At 42.0% G+C, this 21923-nt stretch overlaps 1 protein-coding gene across 1 annotated transcript in view; it reads right to left on the bottom strand.

Moving 5' to 3' along the window:
• The window catches only part of DACH2 (dachshund family transcription factor 2), a 322657-nt gene that overhangs the window by 93445 nt on the left and 207289 nt on the right, over window positions 1–21923 (bottom strand). Inside the window, exon 4 of the mRNA XM_070951865.1 lies at window positions 17728–17853. Coding sequence (XP_070807966.1) covers window positions 17728–17853 — 126 coding nt within the window. The remainder of the gene's footprint in view (window positions 1–17727; window positions 17854–21923) is intronic.

The following is a 21923-nucleotide window of genomic DNA, read 5'->3' as shown; positions in this document are numbered from 1 at the left end:
ACAGTGGTTCATTTAACTGTGGCAAGAAAGGTCGTACATTTGGGGCAAAACTCAGTTAACCAATGTCTCGTTTAGCAACAGAAATCTAGGGCTCCATTGTGGTCGTACATTGAAGATGACCTATACACTAAATAGAAAACAGTAACCAAGAATATCTAACTGAGGGATAGAATAAAGATCACGTGAAGTGTGAATACTACTTTATAATGCCTTGGTAAGGCCACACTTGGAATACTGCATCCAGTTTTGGTCGCCACGATGTGAAAAAGATGTTGAGACTCTAGAAAGAGTGCAGAGAAGAGCAACAAAGGTGATTAGGGGACTGGAGGCTAAAACATACGATGAATGGTTGCAGGAACTGGGTATGTCTAGTTTGATGAAAAGAAAGACCAGGGGAGACATGGTAGCAGTGTTCCAATATCTCAGGGGCTGCCACAAAGAAGAGGGAGTCAAGCTATTCTCCAAAGCACCTGAGGGTAGAACAAGAAGCAACGGGTGGAAACTAATCAAGGAGAGAAGCAACCTAGAACTAAGGAGAAATTTCCTGAGAGTTAGAACAATTAATCAGTGGAACAACTTGCCTCCAGAAGTTGTGAATGCTCCAACACTGGAAGTTTTTAAGAAGATGCTGGATACCCATTTGTCTGAAGTGGTGTAGGGTTTCCTGCCTAAGTAGGGGGTTGGACTAGAAGACCTCCAAGGTCCCTTCCAACTCTGTTATTCTATTCTATTCTATTCTATTCTATTCTATTCTATTCTATTCTATTCTATTCTATTCTATTCTATTCTATTCTATTCTAATAACAGGTTAGGAGTATGATATCTATCAAAACAGAAACTTAAGTGTGCAGGAACTGGATTAGAAAATAAATTCATGGAAAATAGAGCTACGAACCTCTGAAGGAGACGGGATAGTATGCATTCCCCTATTTGTAATTCCAATGCGCAGATATAATTCTGCAACTGATGGCGTAAAATAATGAACTTGGATTTTCAAGGGGTCTTTAGAGTTCCAGGTTATTGTGTTGAGAACAAGCGAAACTGGAAAGGTTCTTCTCCCTTGCACCATCAGTGTCAAGGTTAATGAGCTAAAACTAGTTAAATTGATATTAGCAAATTAATGACTTTTTTATAGTACCACTGCATGGATTTTAACAGAAAGCTTAATGTGGAATAGTTAGTCTTAATTGAATTAGAAAAGTATCACACACATACAATTAAGCTTACAAAAGCTGGTGGCATTTTAAGGTAATTGCATCCAATTGCATCCAACTGGACTATTCTGGAACACAATGGATGCTCTGTCATTGTCATCCAGGTGACTCGATCTGCTCAGGAGGCAGGAAGTCCAAAAGGTGTGTAACCAGGAAGTATCTGCCACTTATGTCAGAACCGAATTTGACAAACTTTTGAAAGATGGGATGGGATGGGAAGTGAGGAAAGTGAGAGGAAGGAAGGAAATTAGGAAATGATAGCGAAGGGAAGGAAAGGGAAGGAAGGAAATTAGGAAATGATAGGGAAGGGAAGGGAGAAAAGTGTGAGGAAGGAAGGAAATTAGGAAATGATAGGGAAGGGAAGGGAGAAAAGTGAGAGGAAGGAAGGAAATTAGGAAATGATAGCGAAGGGAAGGGAAGGGAAGGAAGGAAAGTGTGAGGAAGGAAGGAAATGATAGGGAAGGGAAGGGAGAAAAGCGTGAGGAAGGAAGGAAATTAGGAAATGATAGGGAAGGGAAGGGAAGGGAAGACAGAAAAGTGAGAGGAAGGAAGGAAATGATAGGGAAGGGAAGGGAGAAAAGCATGAGGAAGGAAGGAAATTGGGAAATGATAGGGAAGGGAAGGGAAGACAGAAAAGTGAGAGGAAGGAAGGAAATGATAGGGAAGGGAAGGGAGAAAAGCATGAGGAAGGAAGGAAATTGGGAAATGATAGGGAAGGGAAGGGAAGGGAAGACAGAAAAGTGAGAGGAAGGAAGAAAATTAAGAAATTATAGCCAAGGGAAGGGAAGGGAGGAAAGTATGAGGAAGGAAGGAAATTAAGAAATGATAGGGAAGGGAAGGGAAGGGAAGGGAAGGGAAGGGAAGGGAAGGGAAAGAAGACATTAAGAAGAAATTGGACAGCCATTTGTCCAGAACAATATAGGGTCTTCTGCTTGAGCAGAGAATTGGACTATAAGACCCCCAAAATCTTGTTCCAATTCTGTTATTCTGTATTATATTCTGATATAATACGAAGTGTGCTTCATACCACCAAGTCAAAACAGAGACAATCTCCTAGCTGCTTTCTCCGTGATAATGCAGAATGTTTCCTATCTATCTATCTATCTATCTATCTATCTATCTATCTATCTATCTATCTATCTATCCATCTATCCATCTATCCATCTATCTATCTATCTATCTATCTACCTACCTTTGGGTACTAGTTCGATGCAAATTGAAAGCATACTCTAAAAAATCTTGAGTTGGTGACTCTAGCTTCCCAGTTTTGCCAGGATCCCTGGATGGATTCGTACCCAGAGCTCACCAGCTGAGTCCATCTACATATACATAAAGAAGCAATCAATGAAACAATTAAATGCTCAGATTGTCAGGAAACATCTTGCTTTCCACATAAATCAGGGTTGGATTTTTTTTTTACATGGCTGCACATGGGTTTGATAAAATCAACTCTGATTAAAATTGGCATTTATGGGGCTCCTGCTGTTGTCAGCTGTATAGCTGGAAGAAAATGTCTTTTGGCTCAGCATGGGAGGTGCAAAACCAACGAAAAAAAATAATGCTTCTCTTGGTCTTGGTTTTGCGTGGGGTTGATCAGGACAATAAACACTTGAAAACATTTGATTCTGAGGAGCGTTTTTCCAAGTTCTCGCCAGCTTAGTGCCCTCTCACCTTACCTGCTAGTGGTTTCTTTTTCTGGTTCTGAAAATATAGGTAGTCCTTGACTTACAACAGTCCGTTTAGTGACTGTTCAAAGTTACAAAGCAGGGTGGATTTGATTTAAATCGAGTTGATTTAAATCACAATTTAAATCATGATTTAAATCACCAGTGAAAAGGCTTGATTTAAATCAACTCGATTTAAATCATAATTTTTAAAGAGCAACTGTCATCTCTGCTACTCCTTTGACCCACTGTTGACTCACCGATAGTCCCAGTGTTGCAGAATATACAGCCTCCTGCTACATAACTAAGCTCCATTTCATGCTGAATAAACTAAATTATTTAGGTATCTTAAATAGAAAACTATCTTACCATAGATTTTTACCCCAAATGTTTTTTATTAAAATAAATTTGATAAAAATCAAAAAAATCTGATTTAAATAAAAAAAATCTGATTTTTTTTATTTTTTTAAAAAAATCATTGATTTTTATCCACCCTGTTACAAAGGCATTGGGGGAAAAATGACTTTACGACCATTTTTCACACTTATGATTGTTGAAGCATTCTCATCGTCATGTGATTAAAATTTAGATGCTTGGCAACTGGCATGTACTTATGACGGTTGCGGTGTCCCAGCGGCTCCCTAAGTGGCTCAATGGTTAAGACGCTGAGCTTGCCGATCAGAAAGGTCGGAGGTTCGAATCCCTCGTATAGGTCTCCTGCGTGAGCAGGGGGGGTTGGACTAGATGACCTCCAAGGTCCCTTCCAACTCTGTTACTGTTACTGATCCCCTTTTGTGACCTTCGGACAAGCAAAGTCAATGGGGAAGCCAGATTGGCTTAACGACCGTCTTACTAACTTAACAACTGCAGGGTTAAGAACTGTGGCAAGAAAAGTCGTAAAAAGCGGGATGAACTCACTGAACAAATGTCTCACTCAGTAACATAAATTTTGGGCTCAACTGCGGTTCTAAGTTGACGACTTCCTGTAATATCAAAGGGACTCTGATTGGTTCCAATATCTCAGGGGCTGCCCCAAAGAAGAGGGAGTCAAGCTATTCTCCAAAGCCCCTGAGGGTAGGACAAGAAGCAATGGGTGGAAACTAATCAAGGAGAGAAGCAACTTAGAACTAAGGAGAAATTTCCTGACAGTTAGAACAATTAATCAGCGGAACAACTTGCCTCCAGAAGTTGTGAATGCTCCAACACTGGAAGTTTTTAAGAAGATGTTGGATAACCATTTGTCTGAAGTGGTGTAGGGTTTCCTGCCTAAGCAGGGGGTTGGACTAGAAGACCTCCAAGGTTCCCTTCCAACTCTATTATTCTATGATTGTGCGTGCGCACATATCCTTTCTTAAGACGGCATAGAAATGAGCCGTTGCTGGAGTTTAACAAATCGATCTCTGAATCCAAAATGTTGCCATGAATCCTGGTGCGAATGTTGAGAAAATGGCCAGAAGCATTTATTGTACTATCTGTCCCAACCTGGGTATCCTGCAGATAAGATGTGTTATAATTCCCGTTGTTACAGATAAGGATTTTTTTATTGGTCAATCATGGAAACTGTAGTCTAGCGCATCTGGGACTCACAAAACATGCCTAAGAAACCTGAGCTGCTTTTTAGAGGCTAAAGCAAGAGCGAAAGCAAGAGCGCTTAAGACTTATCTACCGCTTTCACAGGGCTTTTACAGCCCTCTCTAAGCGGTTTACAGAGTCAGCATGTTGCTCTCAACAATCTGGGTCCTCATTTTACCCACCTCGGAAGGATGGAAGGTTGAGTCAACCTTGGGGCGGTCAGGATCGAACTGCCGAATTGCAGGCAGTCAGCAGAAGTAGCCTGCAATATTGCATTCTAACCACTACGCCACTGTGGCTCCATCATAAAGAAATCTTGTACAAATATATCAAAGCAGCACAGACTGGTTGGCTGTCAATTCAGGAACCTTGGAGTTTACCCCATGTCAATGGACAACGAAAGCAAAATTATGCTTGTTATAGTAGCACTGAGCTACAAATATTCTTCTTTATTGGTATGCTTATTCCTTCTGCTTTGGCCTATAACCTTTCAATGCAACCTAGACAAAGGCTGCACTGGAGAGCAGAGTAACATTTTAGATTTAAGAACCTTATTCAAGAAACGTAAGGCTGACATTTCAGAGTCATCTGAAATTTTTTACCCATCTGATGCTAAAATTACAACTCCCGTCACCCCTCCATCTGGATGGCAATTGGTATGTTGGTTTGAGGATGATGGGGAGGGAGAGGGAAGGAGGGAAGGAGAGGGATGGGTGGATGTATGGATGAAAGGAAGGAAAGAGAGATAGGAAGGATGAAAAGGAAAGAAAGAGAGATAGGAAAGAGAGAGATGTATGGATGGTAGGTAGGTAGGTAGGTAGGAAGGAAGGAAGGGAGAGGAAGGAAGGAAGGAGAGATAGGAAGGAAGGAAGGAAAGGGAGAGAAAGGAAGGAAGGAGAGGGATGGGTGGATGGATGGAAGGAAGGAAGGGGAGATAGGAAGAAATGAAGGAAAGAGAGGAAGGATGAAAAGGAAAGAGAGAGAGGAATGAGAGGGATATAAGGAAGGAAGGAAGGAAGGAGAGAAAGGAAGGAGAGAAAGAAAGGAGAGAAAGAAAGGAGAGAAAGGAAGGAGAGGGATGGGTGGATGGATGGAAGAGGAGATAGGAAGAAAGGAAGGAAAGAGAGATAGGAAGGAAGAAAAGGAAAGAAAGAGAGATAGGAAAAAGAGGGATGGATGGATGGTTGGAAGGAAGGAAGGAAGGAAGGAGAGATAGAAAGGAAGAAAAGGAAGGGAGAGAAAGGAAGGAAGGGTGGATGGATGGATGGAAGGAAGGGGAGATAGGAAGAAAGGAAAGAGAGGAAGGATGAAAAGGAAGGAAAGAGATAGGAAAGAGAGGGATATATGAAAGGAAGGAAGGAAGGTGAACGCTAGGGAAACAAATGATTTTTTTTTCAATTAATGGGTCTCATTAGATTTCCATAAAGGTACGTTCACAAATATGGCATGGATCTTAGAAAATTGCTTTATTTAAAAAAAAAAAAGAGGGATATTAAAAACATGCAAAGAACAGCCATGGGATGAGTCGTAAGAGGGAGCTAGAATAAACCTCACGCTTTCCAAAAAGGCCAAATTTCCTGCCCCACCATAGCCAGCCAGACTCCAATTTGATACGGAAAAGAAAACAAATAGGCCTGCGAGGCAAAGCCATAAATAACGTTATGGCGAATAGGACTGGATCAGCCACAATCCGGCTCCTTTATTTAAAATAAAATCAATCTCTATGTTTTCTCTGCTTCTTTCTCCAGCACGCTGCCTGTCAATAGTGTGAAAAATGATACAGATTTCGGAGGGGAGCGGCCTCAGCGTAGCTTCTCTCATATTATTATTCCAGTATCATCTGTTACAAAGTAAGACCAATTCCCACATCTAATTACAAACAGGATTTCAGAGTCATTAAACAAAATACATTTCCATTAGTGCTCGGTAAGAAGATAGGGGGGAAAAAATGAAGATTAGTCCATGCTGAATGTCTCCCCGCCCCCCTCCTCCGAAAGCTTTGAAGAGGTTAGACCTCTGGCACTCGGATACTACAAATTTGTGACAGAAAAGGAGAAAAAGGTTCACGAATGTACACAGTTTCTGAGCCCAAAACTGGATTAAAGAAAATAAAAAGAAGCAAAAGTATGTTCTGAACATTTCTTCATTTGCCCTTTTGCCGCGAAGAAAATAAAAAGGAGAAAACTACGTTCCGAACGCCTCATCATTAGCCCTTCCGCCATGCATTCATTCTTAAGGGCGATTTGGAATTAAAAATAAAACAAAAAATCTGAATGGATACACAGCTAGAAGTTTCATGACGTTAAACACCATCAACTCTCATCAAAAGTTGGATATTTTTGTTCTAAAGAAACAGTGGGGGGGAAAAAATAGAAAGCGTTAAGAGTAAGATTTCTTCTCCCTCATGAGGCTCCTCATATACCTTGTTTCACCGAAAATAAGACCCAACTGGAAAATAAGCCCTAGCATGATTTTTTAGGATGCTCGTAATATAAGCCCTACCCCAAAAATAAGCCCCGGTTAAGATCGTCAGCCAGACGGAGGCGTTTAGTACTGTATTTTCCCCCCAAATAATACCTAACGGGAAAATAAGCCGTAATGCATCTTTTGGAGTAAAAATTAATATAAGAACCAGCCTTTCCTTTTTTTTGTATAAAACTTTTTATTTTTATTTCTCATAAACATATTTAAGGGTACAGTCTCTTATCCATCATTAATCATTGCTCTTATCCTTTAACTTTCATTTTTATTTGTTTGGGGCTGCTCTTTTACCATTTCCTCTTCTTTGTTTTACCACAACCTTTCCTCGTCTTCTTCCCTCCTCTTTCTTCTTCTGTCCCTTTCTACTTTCTTCGTCCTCCTCTCCTCCCCTTTTCTATTTCCCCTCCCCTTCCTCCACTCCTCTCTTCTTCCTCCCTTTCTAACCCTCCCTCCTACTCTTCTTTCCCCTCCCTTTTCTTCCTCTCCTTTTCCCTCTCTTCTATCCCTCTCTCTCCCTTTCTCCCCTCCTTCCCTCTCTCTATTCCTCTTTCCTTTCCCACTCCTTTGTTGTATCCATTTTCAATTTAATCTAGAATGGAATTTGAGCAGCCCCAGTTTTCTATTTACATATATCTTCATTTCAAATTCTTTTTTTTTAAATAATTACATCTGTTTTATCATTCATGTACACTTTTATAGTAACACTTTTTCTCTTCCCCTCCTTCCCCCTTTTTCATTTACCTAGGCATCCTCTCAGTTTCTATTCTTTTTATTGTCTTTTCTCTTATTTGTCTTTTCCCTATCCACTTGCTTTCTCTATCTTTATTTATATTTCTTTTCTAACCAATCATAAAAACTTCTCCATGTCTTGAAATACATCTAATCCTCTTTATCTTTTATTCTCAATGTTAATCTATTCATTTCTGCACATTCTAAAATTTTCTTTATTATCTCTCCTTCCGACGGGATTTAAGAACCAGTCTTATTTTGGGGGAAACATGGTAAGTATTGGAAGAATTCAGGATTTCCAAATGATTTGATCTGATCTGTGATTTATAGATCAAGATGCAGATAGATCTGCATTAGCCGACAGCTTCTGCCTGCCCAGATGCTTTTAGGTTAAATGTATAGACAACAGAATATTTCAGAGGTACATACACATTGGATTGCAAATTTTAATGCGTTATTTAACAAAACTCTGCAATTCGGAAGACGCAGGAAGCACACAAAACGCAGGAGTCCATGCAAGTGACAAAGATGGGACTAGACTGAATAGACAATTCAGTCTTTATTCATATTTTTTCTTTATATTAATTTACATAGCTGCTAACCTCATTGGCTGCAACTCTGGGTAGCGCATATTAGATTAAAAACCAATCACAAAAGACTTTCAACATAACGTCATGCTAACTTTTCTCCAAATTTCAGCCACGGGGAAACTCTTGGGGATGAACTTCTGGTTGGGAGGAAGAATTTCCAAAGAAGCAAACTAGAATTTCAGTCAGGTTGGTGAATTCTACAGTCAGTTTGGCTAAGAGCTGCCTCAACCTATGAACCATTCCTGGAGCTCTGCAAGAATCAGAATGTTTTTTAAGGAAGAAATGAATGGAATTTCGAAGGAGATGGCTTTACTTTTTCAAAATACAAAAGACTTCATGGAGAAAGGATTTAAGGAGATCATGGAAAAAATGGAAAGAACCATACAAGGGATGATGAGTAAAGATCAAGACGCCCAGAAAAGGGAGGAGTCAACAGAAGAAATGAAGGAAGAAGAAGAAGAAAAGGAGGAGACAACAATGGAAATAATAATGATTGATGAATTAAACCAGAGAGAAAATGTATTTAGAAAGTTGGAAGATACGTTTGTAAGGGAGATAGGGGCCTAGGTAGAAATCTTGGAAATTAGGCAGTGGAAGAGGATAGAGGTGGGAGAAATACCTAGATCGAATAGTCAAGAAGCAGTTATAGATAGAGATAAAGATCCCAGAGAGGAAGGTGGGAGGCAAATTAAAAAAAAGCATAGCAACTAAAGTACTGAAGCGGGCAAGAGACGATGGATAGATGATTTCTCTTCTTTGTTGTTGTTCTGATTTCCTTTTCCTTTTCTCTCTCTCTTTTTCTTTTCTTTTAAGGTAGGTGGCACGATTAGAAGTTAGGTAGGATAGAAAGAAAATGTTTTTTAGTAAAAGGTGACATGATTAAAAGTTAGAATAAGTGATAGAAATAAGAGGAGGGGGAATGTTAGTGCAGACACTGTTATATAATAAAAGTAACAATAAGAGAAAATAAGGAATAATTGAACAACGATAGATTGCAACTTACTATAATTATGTATCATTATTAGAAATACATAAGTTGATTGAATGTATAACTAATTTTACTAGTTTTATTTGTATTAGAATGTATGACACTCAGGTGCCACACTGTTCACGCACTGATGTGATATGTTTGTAAAAAAAAAAAAGAATCAGTCAATTGGTCAACCTTTCTTTTTATTTTTTGCAAATTGCAGGCACCTTGTATTGTATAATGCACGAAATGGGTGACGCTAAAATAAAATGAATAAGTGCTAGGACAACAACTAAATAGAAAGACCACAGGGGTCCTTGACTTACAACCATTCGTTTGAAGTTATAATGGCACTGAAGAAAGTGATTTACGACCATTTCTCACACTTACGACCGTTGAAACAATCCCGTGCTCCTGTGATCAAAATCCAGTTTGGCAACTGGCATGCAGTTATGACCGTTGCCGTGCCCAGGGGGTCATGTGATCGATCACCTTGTGACAAGCTAAGTCAGCCAGATTCGCTTAACAACCCTGTTGCTAATTGAACAGTTGCAGGGACTCACTTAACAACTGTGGCAAGAAAGGTTGAACAATGAAGCAAAACTCCCTTAACAACCGTCTTACTTAGCAATATGAATTCTGAGCTCAGCTGTGGTCATAAATTGAGGACTACCTGTACAGTTAACATACTTAGTTCATCTTCATTAGATCACTTCTGTCTAGTTTTGGACAGAGCTGAGCTGCCAGAGTAAGGCTTTGTCTGCTTAAAACAATAGCACTTAGACTTATATAGCGCTTCACAGTGCTTTTACAGCCCTCTCTAAGCATTTTACAAAGTCAGCCTATTGCCCTCAAACAATCTGGGTCTTCATTTTATTGACCTCGGAAGGATGGAAGGCTGAGTTGATCAAGCCTTGAGCTGGTCAGGATTGAACTGCTGGCAGTCGGCAGAGTTAGCTTGCAATAATGCATTCTAACCACTGTGCCATCACGGTTCCTTTATTTTTTCTTACAATACTAACTCAGGTTAAGTATCCCATAAAGGTAAAGGTAAAGGTTCTCCTCGCACATGTGCTAGTTGTTCCTGACTCTAGGGGGCAGTGCTCATCTCCGTTTCAAAGCCGAAGAGCCAGCGCTGTCCGAAGACATTTCCGTGGTCATGTGGCCGGCATGACTAAACGCCAAAGGTGCACAGAACGCTGTTCCCACCAAGCCCACAGAACTGGTAGTAAAATAATTTGGATTTCACCACTGGGTAGAATTGCTAATAGGAAGAAGAAAAAAACTAAAAGAATTTGACACCGTAGTAAGATTTAAGATTAAAAAGCAAAAGACAACCATTTCAACTAAAAACAGGGGGCAAAATGACTTTTTAGAATTGATGAATAAAACAGGCTCTACGATTGAGAAAAAGAGTAACAGAATTACAGAGCTGGAAGAGACCTTGGAGGTCATTTAGTCCAACCCCCTATTCAAACAGGAAACCCTAAACTATTCTGGACAAATGGCCATCCAAGCCTCTTCTTGAAAACCCCCGGAGACGGAGAACTCACAACTTCTAATAATGCCTGTTGTCTTTCTTCCCATCGATTGTACTTCCACCGTACTGGGGATCAAAGAAGGATGTCTTGATCTAAGTTTAGATCCGGGTAAACTGGAATGCAAGGAAGTTGTAAAAAAAAAAATTCCCCCAAAAGGAAATAAAAAGGGAGACCAATTTCCGGAGATGTGAGAAATGCCCTTCTTAAAACACACACCTAGCTCCTCACGTTTGGCGTACCTCCCAGAATACGTATTACCGAGCCTCAATTCCCTGCTGGCCCATATTGAAATAAATCTCTTCTCCCCTATATTAGCGATGTGATTAAAGAAGGAAAACAAAGACGGGGTTTGTTTGTAAACATGTGTTTGCATCCTTTGCTGTCAGGAAAAATAAATCAGGAAAGCGGCAGAAGATCTTGGAAGCGATTCACGGGAATACCTATTCTCCTCCTTCTTCTTCCCCTTCTTCCTCCTCCTCCTCTTTCTCCTCCTCCTTCCTCCTTCTTCTCCTTCCTCTTCTCCTCCTCCTCCTCTTCTCCTCCTCCCTCCTCCTCTTCCTCTCCTCCTCCTCCTCCACCACCTTTTTCTCCTCCTCCTTCTTCTCCTTCCTCCTCTTCCTCTTCTCCTCCTCCTTCTCCTCCCTCCTCCTCTTCTCCTCCTCCTTCCCCGTCTAACTGTTCTCCTCCTCCTTCCCCCTCTTCCTCTTCTCCTCCTCCTCCTTCGCCGTCTAACTCTTCTCCTCCTCCCTCCTCTTCCTCTTTTCCTCCTCCTTCTCCTCCCTCCTCCTCTTCTCCTCCTCCTTCCCCGTCTAACTCTTCTCCTCCTCCTCCTCCCTCCTCTTCCTCTTCTCCTCCTCCTCCTCCTTCCTCTCCTCCTCCTCCTTCTTCCTCCTCTTCCTCTCCTCCTCCTTCCCCCTCTTCCTCTTCTCCTCCTCCTCCTCCTCCCTCCTCTTCCTCTTCTCCTCCTCCTTCTCCCTCCTCTTCCTCTCCTCCTCCTCCTCCTCCTCATATTTTCGGATCATTGAATGCCACTTTGCATGACCAACTGCATCTCCAGGGCGCAGCCCCATGGCTTTCATATCTTTGTTGATGGTATCTTGCCATCTGTTTCGGGCACCCGCAAGGTCACCGGCCTTGGCCACGGTGGAAGGTGCTGCTCTCTGGACATGTCCATACCAGCGGAGCCGGCCTTCTCTCACCTTCTCTATAATTGGTGCCACACCAAAATGCTGTCGAATGGTGTCATTTGTGATGTGGTCAAGAAGGGAGAGGCCTGATATCCAACAGAGCCTTCGCATTTCCATGGCATGGAGAGAGCTTTCGGTCCCTGTTGTGGCTGCCCAGCATTCAGTGCCATACAGCCTTGGTAGTACAGTGGTCTAAAGCACCCTGTTATTAAGACCAGCTGCCTGCAATTACTGCAGGTTCGAATCTCCCCAGGCTCAAGGTTGACTCAGCCTTCCATCCTTTCTAAGGTAGGTAAATTGAGGACCCAGTTTGTGGGGGCAATAAGCTGACTTTGTATAAATATACAAAAAAGGATGAAGGCTATTGCTTAGCGCATTGAAAGCTGCCCTGAGTCTCCGGAGAAGGGCGACATATAAATCAAATTTAATATAATAATATATAATATAATACAGTGCAACAGGGCAGATGGTTGTCTTGTAAATTTTAGATTTAAGACAGGTTGGCCTTCGTCTGTCATATAACACACCACCACCTCTTCTTCTTCTTCTTCTTCTTCTTGATCCACTCATTAACTCGCAAGCCAATCGTAGCACGAGCAAACTACATTTTAGGAGGGAAAAAACCCCAACTTCTTTTAACTGAAAACACTTCAAAGAGCTTGGAAGAGAACTGCTGACCAGGTAATCACTAGGTCTGCGTGGACGGAGCTGAACATGAAAAGTTACAGGCGTGGAGCAGCCCACACACCTCTTCAAACCCCGAACCTCTTTCTGCTCCAACCCCACTTCTGCTAACTCGGCAATCCGCTGACAGATTCTCGAGGATTTTCTAAATAATGCATAGGGTTTTTTCTTTTAGCGTGTCAGTGCAGAAATATCAATTTTGCCCTCGTGTCATTTGTGATGCTGATTTTCCTTGACAGCATTCCATTAAACCAATGAATTCCTCCCCTCCTGATGCTCCTTTAAATATTCTTTGGAGTGATGTATTTGTGGGTGTTTTTTTTTTTTTTTTTTTGAAAGATCATGAAGGATGTTTGCATTTACAAGGGGGGGAAAATAATAATAATAATAATAATAATAATAATAATAATAATAATAATAATAATAATAATAATAATAATAATAATAAAACCCTGCATGGCAGGTACGGAGTGGGAGGTGGGGAAAATGTACACGGACATGCGTGCGCACGCAGGCACACACAAACCAACAACAGACAGAAGCAAAGCCAGAGAAAAGAGGTTTCTCCACGCAAGGCATAAGAATTATGCTTAATCTCCATTTGTTTTGGGAATCAAGAAGAATGACCTAAAGGAAAGTTGCTGTAATGTTTAGGAAGCATGACTTGCTCTGTGATTCAAAGAAAGGGTGGAATATCTTTTACAGGTACTGATTTGCAGGATCAAAGAAAAGGAGGAGGAGGAGAGGAGGAGGAGGAGGAAGGAAGGAAGGAGGAGGAGGAGGAGAAGTAGTAGTAGTAGTGGAGGAGGAGGAGGAAGGAAGGAAGGAAGGAAGGAAGGAAGGAGGGAAGGAAGGAAGGAAGGAAGGAAGAAGAAGGAGGAGGAGGAGGAAAAGAAGTAGTAGTAGTAGTGGAGGAGGAGGAGGAGGAAGGAAAGAAGGAGAAGGAGAAGGAGGAAGAGGAGGAGGAAGAGGAGGCAGAAGAAGGAGAAGGAGGAGGAAGAGGGGAGGAAGAAGAGGAAGGAAGGAAGAAGGAGAAGTAGTAGTAGTAGTGGAGGAGGAGGAGGAAGGAAGGAGGAGGAGAAGGAGGAGAAGAAGGAGGAGGAGGAGGAGAAGAAGGAGGAGGAGTGGAGGAGGAAGAGGAAGGAAAGAAGAAGGAGAAGTAGTAGTAGTAGTGGAGGAGGAGGAGGAGGAAGGAAGGAAGGAAGGAAGGAAGGAAGGAAGGAAGGAAGGAAGGAAGGAAGGAAGGAAGAGGAGGAGGAGGAGGAGGAGGAGGAGGAGGAGGAGGAGGAGGAGGAGAAGGAGAAGAAGAAGAAGAAGAAGAAGAAGAAGAAGAAGAAGAAGAAGAAGGGCAGCCAAGTTCACTACAGATTTGTCCTCAACTTACGACCGCAATTGGGATCGGACATAGCAGGAAACCATACCACCAATTTTTCAGAGGAGGAGGAGGAGTGGAGGAGGAAGAGGAAGGAAGGAAGAAGGAGAAGTAGTAGTAGTAGTGGAGGAGGAGAATATTCTATTCTACTCTATTCTACTCTACTCTATTCTATTCTACTCTATTCACAGTCATGTGTCACATTTTCAGTGCTGTCGTAACTTCGAATGGCGACTGAACGAATGGTCGGGAAACTACCTTTAAGTCGAGAACTACCTGTATATATTTTCTATGCTCTCTAGCGAAAAAGACACCACGGCAAACTCAGGAAGAGGAGTAAGCATTCTCCCTCCTTTTTCAAAAGTCAACCGGCAACTTCAAACTCTTTGCAATTCTGCACTGAAGTGTGTACCTCGTGTGCGTTTGTGTGTTAGCCGTATATGTTCAAAAGAACGGAAGATACGTTGTACAAAACAAAAGGGGGAGGCCCATATTTCTGACTTGACAGCTACAGTTATAATCATTCAAGCGCCTATTTCCCTCCCTCCCTCCTCCCGAAACTCTGCTAAGCCGTAACCTTCCGTGATTAATTATAAAGTTTCAGGAGCAATAGTACACAGACTAATTTCCTAAAACAATAAAAAGACAGAATTTCTCATTTGGAACTAAATGAAACACGAACAGGTTGTTATTCATGCTGAAATCAAGATGCGCGGTCATGTTGCAGCCATTAGAGAAGCTATTAAACGCAACCTCGAATCAAAGAAACTGTAGGTCTGTCTCCTTAAAATAAAATGTTTGCCTCGGTGAACGTGGCTTACTGCTTTTTGGGTGTACGTGTTTGTGCGTGTGTGCATGTATGTTTGTGCCGATTTCAGAAGAAGTGACTTTCAAAATACAATCTTTTATTTTTGGTTTGCCTCACCATTTTATTCATTTTTTAGCCCTGAGATAGACTAATGGGTCGAATACCTTATGTCAGTGATGGCTAACTTTTTTGCCATCACATGCCAGGAGCGGGGAGGGGGAAGGGGGTTGTCGCGCGCATACGTGCCCACACCGATAATTCTATGCGACCCATGCATGCGACCCCCCGCTCCTGGCATGCAATGGCATGGTGGGCCCGGTAGGCCTGTTTTTCTCTCTCCCCAGGCTCCAACGCTTTTCTAGGGACTTGGGGAGGAAGGGCCTGGAACTGGCTGACCATCTCAGCCTGCTGAGCCTTCAGGCGCCGCTACCTGGCCTTGCACTCCCGCAGGTCTTCCCTCTGCTTGGAAGCCCTATGCTCCTAGTCCTCAGAGAGGTGCTTCTGCTGAGCCTCCTTCTCGGTCAGATCCAATCTGAACCGAGGCAGCTGTTTTGCCAACTCTTTTTCGTGGTGGCTGCTTAGCTGCAACAACTGCTTCCTGTTGGTACCCTAAGGAGCCCAGGCGGGGAGGCAATGAGTGGGTGGGAGGGGAGGGGCGAGTAGAGACTGGGAGGTGCCCCTCGATGTGAGTGACATCGAGTTGGCCATGCCCACCCAGTCACATGACCACCTAGCAGGGTGGATAAAAATCAATGATTTTTTTTAAAAAAATCAAAAAAATCAGTTTTTTTTATTTAAATTGGATTTTTTTGATTTAAATCGGATTTTTTTGATTTTTATCGAATTTATTTTAATAAAAAACTTTTGGGGTAAAAATCTATCGTAAGATAGTTTTCTATTTAAGATACATAAATAATTTAGTTTATTCAGCATGAAATGGAGCTTAGTTATGTAGCATGAGGCTGTATATTCTGCAACACTGGGACTATCGGTGAGTCAACAGTGGGTCAAAGGAGTAGCAGAGATGACAGTTGCTCTTTAAAAATTATGATTTAAATCGAGTTGATTTAAATCAAGCCTTTTCACTAGTGATTTAAATCGTGATTTAAATTGTGATTTAAATCAACTTGATTTAAATCAAATCCACCCTGCCACCTAGCCACGCCCACCCAGCCGGTCATAAGGCAGATCATATTAGTGGTCCACGGGTTTTAAAATTATGAATTTAGTGGTCCCTGAACTCTGAAAGGTTGGTGACCCCTGATCTAAACAATGCCCACAAATTCTTTCTCTCAACTCTATAAAGGGTGCAAAGAAGAACAATAAAGATGAGATTGGAGGCTAACATGTATGAAGAACGGTTGCAGGAACTAGGTATGTCTAGTTTAGTGAAAAGAAGGACTAGGGGAGACATGATAGCAGCGTCTCAATATCTCAGGGGCTGCCACAAAGAAGAGGGAGTCAAGCTATTCTCCAAAGCACCTGAAGGCAGGACAAGAAGCAACGGATGGAAACTAATCCAGGAGAGAAGCAACTTAGAACTAAGGAGAAACTTCCTGACAGTAAAAAGAATCAATCAGTGGAACGACATCTCCAGAAGTTTTGAACATTGGACGTTTTTAAGAAGATGTTGGATAACCATTTGTCTGAAATGGTATAGGGTTTCCTGCCTGAGCAGGGTTGGACTAGAAGACCTCCAAGGTCCCTTCCAATTCTTTTATTCTATTATTCAAGCTTGTCAATCATATCACTCTATTACCACCCGGCCTCTGAAATCTTCCAGAAGATTGCAAGATGTAGTTGTATCCCCCAATTCTGAAGAATTTACCCATGCTGGTCTTAAAGGGAGCAGCCTGGGGATATACTAATGCTTTCAAACCTCTGAACTGTCCTCCAGGCATGTAAATGAAGATTATTTTGCATAAGGTGAATGCCTTTACTTGCACAATTTTTCAGGGGTGGGTTGCTGGGGGTTCACAGCGGTTCAGGAGAACCTCTAGCTAAGATTCTGTGCAGTTCAGAGAACCCCCCAAATCCCACTCCTGGCTGGCCCTGCCCTGCCCACCCCTCCCAGGAGTCCCCAGGTGGCCCACTTTGGATGTAGGTAAGTGGAAGGCGCTTGTGGAGGCTCAGGGAGGACAAAAAAACAGGCCTACCAGAAGTTCGGCAAGGCCGGAAACGGGCCTTCCAGAGAGCCACCAGAGCCTGGGGAGGCCATTTTCACCCTCCTGGAGCCTTGAAGAAAAGCCTCCGGAGCCCGGGGAAGGCAACCACCACCACCCCGCCATGGTGCAGGAGGCCAACTAGGCCACACCCACCATGGCCACGCCCACCCAGCAACTAGGCGGAGAACCCTTTGCTAAAAGTTTTGAAGCTCACTCCTGCAATTTTTTCTTTCTGACGGAGCCTTCGCACTGCCATTTTCCAAAATCAAAAGGCATGATTAACATTTAAAAGAAAGGAAGAAAGAAAAAAGGGAAAACAAAACTGTTGCCAAAAAAGAAGAAAGAGAGGGAAAAAAAACCCCCACCAGTGGGGCTCGGCAGGGGATCTCCTCTGCATGTAGGGCTTTTTCTGCCAATTACAGGTGATTTCTTAAAGAGGGGGAAAAAAAACCCAGCATAATTCATGTTGCATTAAGACGATCGTGGAAAGTCATCTTCCACTCTGCATTCCTGTAGCTGCTTTAGGTGTGATGTGCTCTCTTGTTTCCCAATTAAAATGACTGTTCTAAAGGGTGCATCTTATCCAAAATAGCAACGAAGTGAAAATAAAACCTCTTTTTGTATCTAATGCAATCTCCTTCAAAAAGTCCAGTTGCCTTCTGGAAAAAAGCACCTTTGGGAGAACCATGACCTGGGTGATTGAGAATCTCCACAGACGTGCAAACAATCCACAGTTGAGACTCGCTTTACCTGCATTCGAATTCAGTTCTTCGTTCTCCGACTCGGTCCCATTCTGACTTCCGCTTCCATGGAGGCTGTTCATGGCCATCAGCTTAATCTTCTGCAGCTTCATTGCTTCAGCCATGGCTGTCAGGCCTGTTTGTAGAGGCGGAAAGGGAAAGAGAAAGAGAGAGAGAAAAGAAAAAGAGAGGAACAGAAAGAGAGAAAGAAAGAAAGAGAGAAAGGGAATGAGAAAGAGAGAGTGTGAAAGAGAAAGAAAGAGAAAAGAGAAAAAGAGAGGAACAGAAAGAGAAAAAGAAAGAGAGAAAGAAAATGAGAAAGCAAGAGAGAAAGAAAGAGAAAGAGAGAGTGAACGAGAAGGAGAGAGAAAAAGAGAGAAAAGAGAAAAAGAGAGGAACAGAAAGAGAGAGAAAAAGGGAATGAGAAAGAGAGAGAGCGAAAGAGAAAGAGAAAAAAGAAAAAGAGAGGAACAGAAAGAGAGAAAGAAAGAAAGGGAATGAGAAAGAAAGAGAATGAGAATGAGAAAGAGCAAGAAAAAGAAAAAGAGAGGAACAGAAAGAGAAAGAAAGAGAGAAAAGGAATGAGAAAGCACGAGAGAAAGAGAAAGAGAGAAAAAAGAAAAAGAGAAGAACAGAAAGAGAGAAAGAAAGAAGAGAGAAAGGGAATGAGAAAGAGTGTGTGTGAAAGAGAAAAAGAGAGAAAAAAGAAAGAGAGGAACAGAAAGAGAGAAAGAGAGAGAGAAAAGGAATGAGAAAGAGAGAGAGTTAAAGAGAGAGAGAAAGAAAAAGAGAAAAAAGAAAAAAGAAGAACAGAAAGAGAAAAAGAAAGAGAGAATTAAGCTTAAATTAACTAATCAGACTAGATTCCAAACATTACTAATCTTCCAGTTTTGACCAGATTTCAACATCCATAAAACTGTGGATCATCCTCAATTTATGACCACAATTGGGATCAGAATTTGGAAGTGATTCAATTCATGCTTTTCTGACTTGGCTCGTCAGAAACCAGCTGGAATGGTTGTAGAAAATTCTCCAGAAAACTAGAAAGGATCCCTTCACAGATATATGTATCTGTGCATATTATTCCTAGAGGAGTGGGGTGTTTTTTTTGGCCAAACAATTTTATCTAATTTAAGGGGATTGTGTGTGTGCTTTTTTCTCTAATATGTGTACTTTTAATACACATTTGGGAAAATGGTAAATGTCGGCACGATTGTGAACCCTGCTTCATTATATTTTTTTGGAACTGCAACTTTGGTTCTTCTACCTTAAAATGTGAATAAAATATGAGTCATTTCTCCTCTATTCCTAGATGAGGGAGATCATCCCACAATCTAAGCTACGTAACAGAAAACATTGCTTCCTACTTTTTATAAGAGCAAGTTACAACTTTTAAGCTTATATATTGCGTACATACACATAGCGAAAATTTGCATTTTCACAAGAACGATTCCCAAGAGTCTTCAAAAAACAGTAAAGAAAAGGGAATCTGCAGATTAATAGAGGCTATCCATTATTAATTAATCAGAACAATTAGTGGAAATTAAAACTAATATCAGTTAGCTGCATTAATAAGATTATTCCAAACAAATGTATGGAGCAAATAACTTTAATGGATGGATTATTAATGATATTAATGATTGAACAGATGGATATTAAAGACATGGCAGATGCTACCTAGAACTGATGGAATTTGTTTAAAACAAGTCTTTGAACAAGCGGTAAATTATATATTTCGCCCATTGGAAGATAAGCCAAATTGATGCTTTCCCATAGACAGCTATTTTTTAAAATTGCCACTATGAAGACCTTGCCTTGCAGTTTCTATCTCCGTTAGATGCCAAAGTTGTTCCAGCACCAGAAGATTGGAAGAAGAAGACTGAGTTCAGTTCAGTGGTGGGTTTCAAATTTTTTAACTACCGGTTCTGTAGGTGTGGCTTAGTGGGCGTGGCATGGCTTGGTGGGCGTGACAGGGGAAGGATACTGTAAAATCTCCATTCCTATCCCACTCCAGGGGAAGGTTACTGCAAAATCCCCATTTCCTCCCCATCAGTTGGGACTTGGGAGGCAGAGAATAGATGGGGGTGGGACCAGTCAGAGGTGGTATTTACCAGTTCTCCGAACTACTCAAAATGTCCGCTACCGGTTCTCCAGAACTGGTCAGAACCTGCTGAAACCCACCTCTGGTGGCAATGAATCCCCTTCCTCAATCTATGTAACTGCACAAAGAACCCAATGTGTTTATTCATGAAGGCACATATGAAGAGCAAAGGATTAAACACATCTGCCCACAGAGCAGATGCAAAAAAAAATAACTTCCCGTCCATCGAAGAACACAGTAAAAAAAAAAAAAAGTCTATTAGTGTAGGCTAATTCTGCTGACTGCCAGCAGTTCAATCCTGACCAGCTCAAGATTGACTCAGTCTTCCATCCTTCTGAGATCGAGTAAAATGAGGACCCAGATTGTTGGGGGCAGTAGGCTGACTCTGTAAACCGCTTAGAGAGGGCTGTAAAGAACTGTGAACCGGTATATAAGTCTAAGTGCTATTGTTCCTTCCTTCCTTCCTTCCTTCCTTCCTTCCTTCCTTCCTTCCTTCCTTCCTTCCTTCCTTCTTTCCTTCCCTTTTTATTAGTGTAGGCTAATTCACACTAGATGCTGTTTTAGGACCTCTTTCCAGAGCACGATACCATAGTCTCTTGAGACTGAAAGATGCCAGTGAGGCTAATTCTGCCCACTGCCAGCAGTTCGATCTTGACCGGCTCAAGGTTGACTCAGCCTTCCATCCTTCCGAGGTCAGTAAAATGAGGACCCAGATTGTTGGGGGAAATATGCTGATTCTGTAAACTGCTTAGAGAGGGCTGTAAAAGCACTGTGAAGCTGTCTAAATGCTATTGCTATTGGCCAGTGTGCAAAGATGGCAGCCAAACACAATGACTATCAGAAAGCGACTCCAGCGGAGGCTTTGATAGGATCAGCACTTCTTCTGCACTCCAGGACAACATCAGTACCAAACAACACCCTTGCAATAAAGTTATTTCCTTCCCCCGGTCTGTAATTGGTTAGACACAGTCCCCATCGCTCTGCATTAAATCGGAAGCATTTCGGTCCAAACTGCAAATGAGTAAATTAACGAAAGAGGAGCTATGAGTAATCAAATCTGGAAGTATGCATTTAATTAAAATCGAACGCCAAGACACAGCATTGTCGTACGGTTCCTCATATTAAAACAAAACATTATATTAAATTAACAGACAACAATTTGCAACGAGCCGCTTTTGAAGCCAAGAAGGAACGGGGGAGCTGACAACAGTAGAACCAGTTTGGCTCAGTTATTCTTTCAGTTGTGTCCATTGCTGTGGGAGCCTCAGTTGTGTGCACTGATGGCATCTGAACCAGGGGTGGGTTCTAAATTTTTTTTACTACCTGTTCTGTGGGCGTGGCTTATTTTATGGGCGTGGCTTGATGGTCATGTGACAATTCTTTAGGATTTAGCAGAGGTACTGGTCTACCAGGCTTTTAACTGCATGCAGAGCTGTACCCATTTGTTTTTGGAGGCACTGGTCTACTCATTTGTTTTTGGAGGCATCAGTCTACTCATTTGTTTTTGGAGGCACTGGTCTACCACCACACTGCCTTTTAACACTGATCAGCTATAGGGCGGCCCTTTGAAGCCCCCGCGGCAAGAGTTTAAACAGTTTTTTTTCCTTCTAGCTGATCAGCCGGGGCTCGGGAAGCAGGGAATAGATTGGGGGCAGGGCCAAATAAAAGGTAAGAATAATGTGATGGCGGGCAGCTCCCGAACAAAGAGAACCAGTTCAGTGACGTCATATCGTCACCGCTACCGGCTCGGTGGAACCCGGCCGAACCCACCACTGATCTGAACTCGCTGGAGGCAGGCTCAAATCCATTCGATGTTTAATCAAATGTTTAATCCATTGTCTGTTTCAAATGGAAGGACAGTGAAACATCTGGCAACATAAAAGGCTAATATGTGACACCGTTGAAAACAAGAGTGGGAAAAGATAGTTCTAAAACACACACACACCGATTTTGACAGAGTTGACTACCAGTTCTGGTGAGAGTTTGCAAGGGAATTTCAGTGAAGCTGTTAGTTCACATGCCGACTGCTCACCTTGTAAATCATAAACAGAATAACAGAATTACAAAGTTGGAAGTCTTCTTGTCCAACCCCCTGCTCAAGCCAT

Source organism: Pituophis catenifer, unplaced genomic scaffold (assembly GCF_029215685.1).
Source record: "Pituophis catenifer annectens isolate HBS135680 unplaced genomic scaffold, rPitCat1.0.hap2 SCAF_11, whole genome shotgun sequence".
Classification (NCBI taxonomy): domain Eukaryota; kingdom Metazoa; phylum Chordata; class Lepidosauria; order Squamata; family Colubridae; genus Pituophis; species Pituophis catenifer.
This window is presented reverse-complemented; position numbering and strand designations above follow the sequence as displayed.